General features: G+C 51.5%; 1 protein-coding gene across 1 annotated transcript; it reads right to left on the reverse strand.

The window, feature by feature from the left end:
- Positions 1 to 4,563: 4,563 nt before the first annotated feature.
- On the reverse strand, positions 4,564 to 9,945 carry LOC125521781 (putative lysophospholipase BODYGUARD 1). Its single transcript, XM_048686845.2, has 3 exons — positions 8,654 to 9,945; positions 8,071 to 8,276; positions 4,564 to 5,389 (listed from the first exon to the last, which is right to left on the reverse strand). Exons 1-3 carry the CDS (start codon positions 9,632 to 9,634, stop codon positions 5,062 to 5,064), a joined length of 1,515 nt encoding a protein of 504 aa, XP_048542802.1. The 5' UTR covers positions 9,635 to 9,945; the 3' UTR covers positions 4,564 to 5,061.
- Positions 9,946 to 10,254: the final 309 nt, after the last annotated feature.

The following is a 10,254-nucleotide window of genomic DNA, read 5'->3' on the forward strand; positions in this document are numbered from 1 at the left end:
AAAATATTTTTGATGATTACTACTAGAATTGAATAGTAAATATGTAACTTAACATATATGCATAGGTATGTCATTGTACAAGTTAGACTTAAAATATTATTTAAAATATGAATATATATATATATAATGAATAATTTAGTTTTAAGTAAAAAAAGTTTAGTATAATGAATATGGATCGGTTCACAAATGTGGTGTGATATAAGCATTAATTATTTGTTTTCTCGGGTCTTAAAATTTTTGCGGTCAAAAAAAATTTGTTGCCATTTGACACCCTACATTAAATAAATGAAATTGTTATACCGAAAAGACAATGATTCAGCCCCTTGGAATAAAATTAAATATTAATAGAATAAAGTTCATCGCCACGCTATAAAGAAAAATGAGTTCAAATATAGTTTTATATATCATGAAACTTATAATTAATTAAGTAACACAACAGCTGCAATCAGTTAAGTTGCTTCATCCCATAATATCTCAGTAATGATAATCTTTCACGACAACGCCGCCCGTTGGTACATCCCATTTTCCTGCGGGTTTAGAGCTTCATGCATGTTCATCTCACGCTTCATCAATGTCACCTTCTCGGAACAAAGAGTACAACATATCATATTTGACAGAATTAATTACTTAGTGTTTCTATGCATAAAATGAATTACTTAGTTAAACCATTGTCTTAATGAGTATACTTATTCCCTATTTTTATAATAACAAAGAGTGCACTTTCCTCCTATGATAGAATCTTCCACCCAAACAATGGCATTCTCCTCTGTGCTTTCCACCGCACAAGCAGATTTTGAACTGTTCATCGCTCTCGGACGACTAAGCCATGAGCTAATAAATGGGGGTTAACCCAAAGCATGGAGCATATACATACATGACCCGCAACTTACGAAGTGATGTTAAATAACACACAAGGCATTCTTTCGGTATCTGGGAGTGGCATGATCTCATGGTCGAAGGAACAGATATACTTGACATGAAGAAAGCTATATCAAATAACTAAACGATTTTATGCTAAGCATACGGTTGGTTTTGCCCATCACATCATTCTCCTAATGACGTGATCCCGTTATCAAATGACAACTCATGTCCCTGGTTAGGAAATCTTAACCATCTTTGATCAACGAGCTAGTCTAGTAGAGGCTTACTAGGGACACAGTGTAGTTTATGTATTCACACATGTATTTAAGTTTCCACTCAATACAATTCTAGCATGAATAATAAAAATTTATCATGAACAGGAAATATGGTAATAACCATTTTATTATTGCCTCTAGGACATATTTTCAACAGCGTCGGTGGCTGGTAGAGGATCGTTCGAGTCATCGGACGAGGCACCATGGTCGCAGCCGTCGGAGTAGTAGGAGTCAGAGAGGATGATCGGCCCTTCGAGCCGTCGGACGGCCCTGTCCTGCTGCCGCTTGAGCTTCGCCATCCGAGTCACCTCCGCCGCTGACTCCGCCGTCTCACGCTCTGACTGCTCAATGGCAAGCCGCCAGCCTTGGCTTAGTTCACGGTGAAGGAGATACGCCCTAGAGGCAATAATAAAGTTGTTATTTATATTTCCTTATATCATGATAAATGTTTATTATTCATGCTAGAATTGTATTAGCCGGAAACTTAGTACATGTGTGAATACATAGACAAACAAAGTGTCCCTAGTATGCCTCTACTTGACTAGCTCGTTAATCAAAGATGGTTAAGTTTCCTAGCCATAGACACGTGTTGTCATTTGATGAACAGGATCACATCATTAGAGAATGATGTGATGGACAAGACCCATCTGTTAGCTTAGCACTATGATCGTTTAGTTTATTGCTATTGCTTTCTTCATGACTTATACATGTTCCTATGACTATGAGATTATGCAACTCCCGAATACCGGAGGAACACTTAGTGTGCTATCAAATGTCACAACATAACTGGGTGATTATAAAGATGATCTACAGGTGTCTCCGATGGTGTTTGTTGAGTTGGCATAGATTGAGATTAGGATTTGTCACTCCGTGTATCGGAGAGGTATCTCTGGGCCCTCTCGGTAATGCACATCGAAATGAGCCTTGCAAGCAATGTGACTAATGAGTTAGTCACGGGATGATGCATTACGGAACGAGTAAAGAGACTTGCCGGTAACGAGATTGAACTAGGTATGATGATACCGACAATCGAATCTCGGGCAAGTAGCATACCGATGACAAAGGTACAACGTATGTTGTTATGCGGTTTGACCAATAAAGATCTTCGTGGAATATGTAGGAGCCAATATGAGCATCCAGGTTCCGCTATTGGTTATTGACCGGAGATGTGCCTCGGTCATGTCTACATAGTTCTCGAACCCGTAGGGTCCGCGCGCTTAACGTTCGATGACGTTATGTATTATGATTTAAGTGATTTGATGTATCAAATGTTGTTCGGAGTCCCGGATGTGATCACGTACATGACGGGGAGTCTCGAAATGGTTGAGACATAAAGATTCATATATTGGAAGGCTACATTCGGACAACGGAAAGGTTTGGGTCGTTTCGGATAAGTTTCGGAGTATTGGGGGTCACCGGAACCCCCTCAGGGAAGTTATTGGGCCTCATGGGCCTAATGGTAGAAGAGAGGAGGCATGCCAAGGTGTGCCCCCCCCCCTAGCCCAAACCGAATTGAACTAGGGCTAAGGGGGGCGGGCCCCCTTTCCTTCTCTTCTTCCTATCCTTCGTTCTTCTCCTACTTGGACTAGGAAAGGGGGAAACCTACTCCTACTAGGAGTAGAATTGCCCCCTTGGGCGCGCCCCTTGTGGCCGACCCTCCTCCTCCCCTCCTTTATATACGAGGGAGGGGGGAACCCCATAGACAGACAAGTTGATCTTTAGCCGTGTGCGGTGCCTCCCTCCACAGTTTTACACCTCGGTCATATTGTCGTAGTGCTTAGGCAAAGCCCTGCGTCGGTAACTTCATCATCACCGTCAACACGCCGTCGTGCTGACGAAACTCACCCTCGGCCTCAGCTGGATCAAGAGTACGAGGGACGTCACCAAGCTGAACGTGTGCAGATCGCGGATGTGCCGTACGTTCGGTACTTGATCCGTTGGATCACGAAGACGTTCGACTACATCAACCGCGTTACTTAACGCTTCCGCTTTCCGTCTACGAGGGTACGTAGACACACTCTCCCCTCTCGTTGCTATGCATCTCCTAGATAGATCTTGTGTGATCGTAGGAATTTTTTTGAAATACTGCGTTCCCCAACACGCAGAGCCGTTGAGCGTTTGTCTCCGCTGTCGTAATCGACCGGCGGTAGACCCAAGCGAGGAGCAGCTCGTCCTCATCGGGCTCCACCGGCAACCCGCAACACGGACAACTATGTCGCTTCCCTCTCTCTTGCATGCAGACTTACATGGGGACATATTGGGTTCGATGTGGGCCGGGCTTACGTGGCGGACGCGCCCGGGCCTTCCCATATCCACCCTACATTTGGGCTAGATATGAGGGGCGCCGGACAGCCTGAGCGTTCGAGGCCGGTTCGAAACGCCTGGGAGGGTCATTTTTTTTACCTGTCGGTAACCAGAAGGCCTGTCCGGACGTTTGAGACGAGTTTGAGGCGTACAACTGTAGATGCGCTCGCAGCGGTGAATAATCATCGGTTCATGTAAAAACGGGCTAGTATTTTTGTTTCTTTTTTAACACAGTACAGACACAAGCGCTCATACATACGCGCATACACTCATCTCTATGAAGGTACACACGCACACCTTACGTCTATGAGCACCTCCGAGAGACTAAGCCGGCATATAACCTTGAGATTTACGAAGTCACCGTGGGCGCCTCGTCGTAAACGGGAACGTCTCCTCCCATTGAACGCGCACCACCAAAAATTCTGAAATAAACCCAGGAATAACGCGAGCATCAGGACTTGAACCCTGGTGGGCTGGAATACCAATGTCCCTCTAACTATTCAACCAGAGATTGGCATTTTTGTTTCTGAATGAACGATGTAGGGGTTGTTTGGTTCTAGGCCTTGCATTGCCACACTTTGCCACAAATTTTTGCCAAGCTTACCTAAGATTAGTTTATCAAAATGAGAGCCATAAATTGGCAAGTCTAAGGAAATCTTGCCACTTTTTTGTGTGTATGTCATATGGGCCCTAGTTTGACTTACGTAAGGTGTGGCTTGAACCAAACGTTCATCTAAATTGGTTAAACTTGTCTAACCTTAAGTGTAACAACCTTTGATAAAGTTAGTCACAAATCAAACAGCACTGTAGGTGCATACCGGAGAGCCTTAGTGAGGGGATTGAAAAAGAGAGCACACTCCCTGCTATGAATCAATGAAATAGCCAGCAATTGCTGGACATTTTAAAAAAAAAAGAGCACACTGCGGGGAGGCAGACACTGGCAGACAAAGCCGGTGGCGATCAATGGGACTGTGATGTTGGTCTCTCTCGCCCAATTCAGAAATAAATTCGAGCAGGCCCCGACAGAGCAATCCGTGCCTGTCACAACAGAACGCAGGCCATGTTCATGTGCTCCGCTAGGTGTAGTAGTACCACGAAGCACCCGTCCCATCACATGAAATCATCAAACCAACTTCGGCAGCTTAATCAATTCCGCTTTGAAAGAGTCCATTCCAGTCCATAGTATATATACTACAGTATTATATTACAATTGAGGGGCTGTTGATGACGACGACGACCATTGGCCAAGCTGGTCCAATCAAACAATTAATCATACACTTTATCATTAATTAATTAATTAATTACCAAGGAGAAAGGAGAAGAAGAAGAAAAAAGAAGGAGAAAATGGAAATGATACAGCTGTACGTATTTATAGTTCTTGGAAAGGATATGCCAGAGTTGCTCTCCCACGTCCCATCCTCCTCCTACTCGGCCTGGCATCTGCTCTTGCATTCAGGGTAATCGTTATTGCAATCTTTCTCACGGGCCATTGATTTCCTCCTCTCTTCCTCCTCCTGTGCACTGTTGCTGACTGGTGATCACTGTAGCTGAAGTAGTAGTAGCAGTAGTAGGGTTGTACATGTGGAGCTAGGTGTAGTAGTAGCAGTAGCGAATGAAGGAGCTAGTCCTGGGCGGCGCTCCGCCAGATGGCCTCGAGCTCGGCGGCGAAGAGCTTCTCCTGGCCGACGACGATGGTGATGTGGTCCTTGTTGTCGTAGACGGTGACGCGGGCGCGGGGCACCCGGGCGCCGACGGCGAGGGTGCACTCCACGGGGAGCAGCTCGTCGTCGCGGCCGTGGAAGAGAGCCACCTTGCAGCTCAGCTGCCCGGCGACCACGTCCAGGTAGGCGCCCATCTTGCTGGCGCTGAGGCACATGATGTTGTGCAGGGTGTGCCACGCCGCGTTGTGGGTGTGGCACATGAACGCCTCGATCAGGAACGTCCGCATCCTGCAGCATCCATCCACGTCAGTTACTCAGTTAGCGCCCGGCATTCACTCGCCCTCTCTGCCACTCACACCCGTATATGCACCGTGCATGTGCCGGTGAGCAACGGTACAGCGCTGCCACTAATGGAAAACGAGAAGAAAAATCTTTGCTTTGCCCCGTGCTCGCAACCGATCGCCTGCCATGGTGCCGTCTGGCTGCAGCATGTGATACAACCATAACTGGAACCCGTTACTGCTGCACTCACTCACTCCACTTGCATTGCTTCTGCTGGACCATGCATTGCATGTAGGAGCAGCCCGGAGTATCCTATCATGCGTGTGTACTTGCGCAATCCAGTAATAAAAATTGCGACTTGGAGCCAAACTTAACTCCCTAGATCTCAGTCATGCCATGCATGCATGCATATGGGTGGGACGCTCATTCATTCATTGCCCCTACACTGGCCTCCACTGCCCTAGCTTTCAGGTTACCTTCAGTACAGTGGAGTGGTATAGCACGCATCAGCAGGAGGGGGTATGCATTATTTGCCCTGGTTCAGCAGTTATTGGTGAATTGCAAGCAAGCACAGTGGGTCATGAGGCCGGCCATGTGACCAGTTCGTCCTAGCTAGCCAGTTGCCGGCCAATTATACGTATGATCATACGTACAAGACTTTGGGACTCACGCACCATCTTTTATAACGTACAGTATACAGAAGTGCATGATGAGACAGCGAGAGGTACATGTTTCTTCGGCAAAACAACGAGAGGTACATGAAGATATATAGCATACAACGTGTGGTTGTGAGCTGTGCAAAGTCATGAATACCTTGTATTGTACAAGCGCTTGATTAATACGGGCGTACGTAGCAGCAAGCAAGCATGCATGCAGTGTCCACCATGTAGCACTAGCTAGGCTAAACAAGGGAAGGGAGGAGGAGGCCTTTCGTGTGCCAACATATGCGGTTCTGTCATGTTAGGTCCGCCCATCGACCGACCGATCGGTCGACCGCACGACTCCACAACCGAAGCCATTGAAGGCAGCAGCAGCTAGCTAGCTGGGCACTCACCGTCGTCCAGACGACACGTCCCGTCCCGCCCACATGCACAGCTGCACGACATGCACCCCAGCCCCGTACGCGCGTACGTGGCCACGCACCGAATCCACCATAAATATTCCGCTGCACTATATACTGTTGCGACTATCAGATTTTCTTTTGACGACGGGGAGAGTTAGCGTATCCGCTTCTTCTCTTGACGGGAGGATTAGGTATCCATGAATGTAGCATCCACCGAGACTTGATTAACTCTCGATCGACTGAGATTTAACAATCTCGTTGGTGTAACGACGCACATACTCTTCTCCCTTTTTCTCTTTCTTTACAGGGAAACGAAGCATATATTCTTTCCGTGGAGTGAAGGAACTTTTCTCAACCAGAAAACACAGGAGGACAGAGGGGAGAGGACAGTACAGTGTCACATTCTACTACTACGTGCCACGGAGCTAGAAAAATGAGGATTAAGCAGTGGTGGGTGAGTGTACCGGCCGAAGACTTTTTCCGCGGCTCGTCTTGTTTCGTGGCGCATAAGTGCGGGTCATGGCCTGTGGGCCCGTCTGGCTGCCGTTTATGGCCGGGTGGTGAGCCACCGCCAATCTAGGCGCCGGCTGCGCGGGCGAGCGCTCACCTACGTGCACGACTGCCGCGCCCGAGCCAAGAATGCATGCACGCATCCATCCTCCACACGACCACACGTACGTACTACGATCCCACCCACCCACCAGGCCACCACGTACCACGGCCACTGTGCCCATCGCCGCGCGCGGAGGAAACCCACGGTGATCGTCATCATCATCGGGCAGGGCGATTAGCTTCGCTTAGCCAGCTGCACGACGACTTGACACACGGATTAGCTAGAATGTCGGGCGCTAATGAATACCGGACAAACAAACGCTGCGGCATGCACCCACTGTTGCTACCGAACAACATTTGGGGGCGATCATTTAAGGGAAGGAGAAGATGGCGCGCGGCGGCGACAGCGATCCCCTTGGCCATACGAGCCCACGGGCGTCGCCGTCGCCGTCGTCTCCACGCATAGCCTGTCTGCTTCGTTTTTAAAATCAAATTCTGGGCGTTCCTGCAGCAGAAGAGGGTGTAGTGTGCGTACGAATGCAGAAAAAAGGGCGCGTGGGATCGGAGAGGGACTCGTGGCGCCATGAATGGGGTCGACAGCTGTGGCTCATCCGCCGGTCTCGCGCCAATTGAATGCCAGAGGCCAGAGCATAGTGTTTTCGTTTCAAAGCAAATGTGTTTTTCATTTCATTTCAAAATTTACTAGGTAGGAGGAGTAGCTGGAGATTCATAACTGCAGGATCGTGTTCAACTTGGTAGTTTACTGTACTGCCCGTGTGTGTGTTCCCTGTGCGCACGGTGACCGTTTGTGTGTGGGGTGGGGTACGTCTATCCAGCAGTTACTTATCGTGACTCGCTTGTCACGGGACCGGCCGAGGAACATGCAGGCCAGGACAGGCAGGTCAGGTGGTTGGGAAATATATAGACTACTGGTCGTGCCGCCGGGAAAAAGAAGAAGGAGAAGAAAATATGCTACACGAGGGCTGTATAAATATATTATATAGTAAAGTGAGGTTAAAATAATATAATATATGCAGGAGGAGAGGAGGAGGAGGTGAGGCGGTTGGCATACCTGTTTCTGGTGAAGATCCTGAAGAGCCTGTTCCAGACCCGGTGGTGCCTGCAGATGGTGAGGCAGATGGTCCGGCTCACGTGCTCGTACCAGCACGCCATCGACGCCCCGAACGCGATCGGCGGCCACACCCGCCGCGGCGCCACCCGCCGCATCACGTACTGCGTCGCCGCCCCCGCCTCCTCCGCCGGCACCGGGAAATACGGCTGCACCACCACCATACCATTTTACAAACATAAACTATTACTATCATACACTTTTGTTTGTGTAAAAACGGACACGGTTGATGGAATTTTACTATAAAGTGCATAGAGTTAGTTAGCGCAGGCCAGGTGATTCGCATGCCGAGTGAGCGACTTCAATTGTTATGTGATCACAGGCCACTCAGGTGTTATGGCAGCCCATTAATGGGAGGTGGTCGGCAGGGCCGGGGAGCCGGAGTTCGGCGAGTAAATGCATGGCAAAGTTCATGCACTCCGTATGCGCAGCAGCAGCAGCAACAGCTAGCTAGGCTGGTGGTGGACACGGCACAGGCACTGCCACCGGCACACACGCATGGTGGCTGGGGTACGTATGTACGTACCGGGGCGAGCAGCGTGAGGGACTTGACGGCGCCGGGGTACTTGACGGCGAGCGCGAGGGCGAGGACGGAGCCGAGGGAGTGCGCGACGACGTGGAAGGTCTTGAGGCGGTAGCGCTGGAGCACGGAGCGCTCGATCATCTCCAGGTGCTCGCGCAGCGTGTAGAGCGAGTCCGCCGGCTTGGGGCTCCGCCCGAACCCCAGCAGGTCCACGGCGAACATCCGGTACCGCCCGCGCGCCGCCGGGCTGAACGCCGGGAACACCGTCTCCGTCCAGAACACGGAGGAGGAGATGAAGCCGTGGATGAACACCACCGCCTCCTGCTCGGCGGCCCCGGAGGGGGGAGGGGGCGGCGGGGCCTGCACGTGCACGTAGAGGTGGGAGGCGCGCGAGCCGGTGCTCCACGAGTGGCACATCTTGCAGTCGCAGTCGGACCAGCAGGGCGCCTGCCGCGGCGGGCGCGGCGCGCGGTCGATCTTGCCGCGGATGAGCTCCGCGATGGCCGGGCTCACCGTCAGCGCCGGCGCGATGGGGCCCGGCTTCCGGGTGGCGTCCGAGAGCAGCGAGGCGCGCACGTAGAGCGTGTCCGACACGTCCTCCAGCTGCATCTTGTTGGCCGACGACGACGACAGCCGCACCACCTTCGTCCCCGCCGCCGCCCGCGGGCCCACGAAAGACAGCGCCCCCTTCGCCCCCGCGGCGCCGCCTGCCCCGCCGCCGCCGTCCTCGCTCGCCGCGGCCGAGCAGTAGCAGGGCTTCCACTCGGCCTCCACGGCGTAGTCCACCACCTTGTACACCAGGCAGAGCACCATGTCCAGCACGTCGAGGAAGGAGAACACCACAAAGCTCACCACGCAGTTGAGCGCGCGCCCCGCCGCGGCCAGCAGCGCGACGAGCGACACCCTGCACTCGCCGGCCCTGCCCCCGGCTGCCGCGCCCATGGCCGCCGCCTTCTCCTGCCACACGCACGTTGCAATGTGCATTGCCGCCCGGCCGCTCCTCCTCGGCCGCCCTCACGTCCCGGTGCGTGGGCGCGCGCGCCGGCCGCTAGCGCTGGGCACTGGCACTGGCAGGCGGGGTGGGTGCGCTACCGGGAGTAGCTGGCTGGCTGGAGCAGAGGAGTGAGGCGGGCGAGCGAGGCTTTTGTAAGAGTAAACGGGCAGCGCGCCTACGGAAAAACAAACCGCATTTAAGCGCGGTGGGAGCGGAGGGGAGGCCGCCGGTTCTCCTCTCCTCTCCTCACCTTCTTCTTCCCTTCCACAACACTTTGTAGTATTTTTTGTGTGTGCGTTTGGGCAGAGTGTGTGGTGAGGTTAAATAGAGTGTGGGGTTGCATTGGGCAAGCAAGCTCGCGAGCAACAAGAGAGGCACCAACGCGTGTCGCCGGTGATCACTGATTACACCGATGAAAGCTACGGGTCATTTGATTTCCATCCCAGTCGGCATTCAATCGAGTTTCATGGGGAGGGCTCTCTTACAGTTACGGGTCATGTATGTGTATGCTCCATGCTTTTGGTTAACTCGCATTTATTGGCTCAATGGCTTAGCCGTCCCGGGAGTGACGAACGGTCCAAACTTTGCTCGTGGGGGTGGAAAGCATGGC

This window comes from Triticum urartu, chromosome 7A (assembly GCF_056163025.1).
Source record: "Triticum urartu cultivar PI428250 chromosome 7A, HENAU_Tu73, whole genome shotgun sequence".
Classification (NCBI taxonomy): Eukaryota; Viridiplantae; Streptophyta; class Magnoliopsida; order Poales; family Poaceae; genus Triticum; species Triticum urartu.

What these genes read in the sequence shown, in the direction of transcription:
- LOC125521781 (XM_048686845.2), bottom strand. Translation starts at nt 9,634, where the DNA reads ATGCACATTGCAACGTGCGTGTGGCAGGAGAAGGCGGCGGCCATGGGC. An exon ending in CCCTCACGCTGCTCGCCCCG is followed by an intron (nt 8,277 to 8,653) that starts GTACGTACATAC and finishes GTGGTGGTGCAG; the next exon opens with CCGTATTTCCCGGTGCCGGC. An exon ending in AGGATCTTCACCAGAAACAG is followed by an intron (nt 5,390 to 8,070) that starts GTATGCCAACCG and finishes TGGATGCTGCAG; the next exon opens with GATGCGGACGTTCCTGATCG.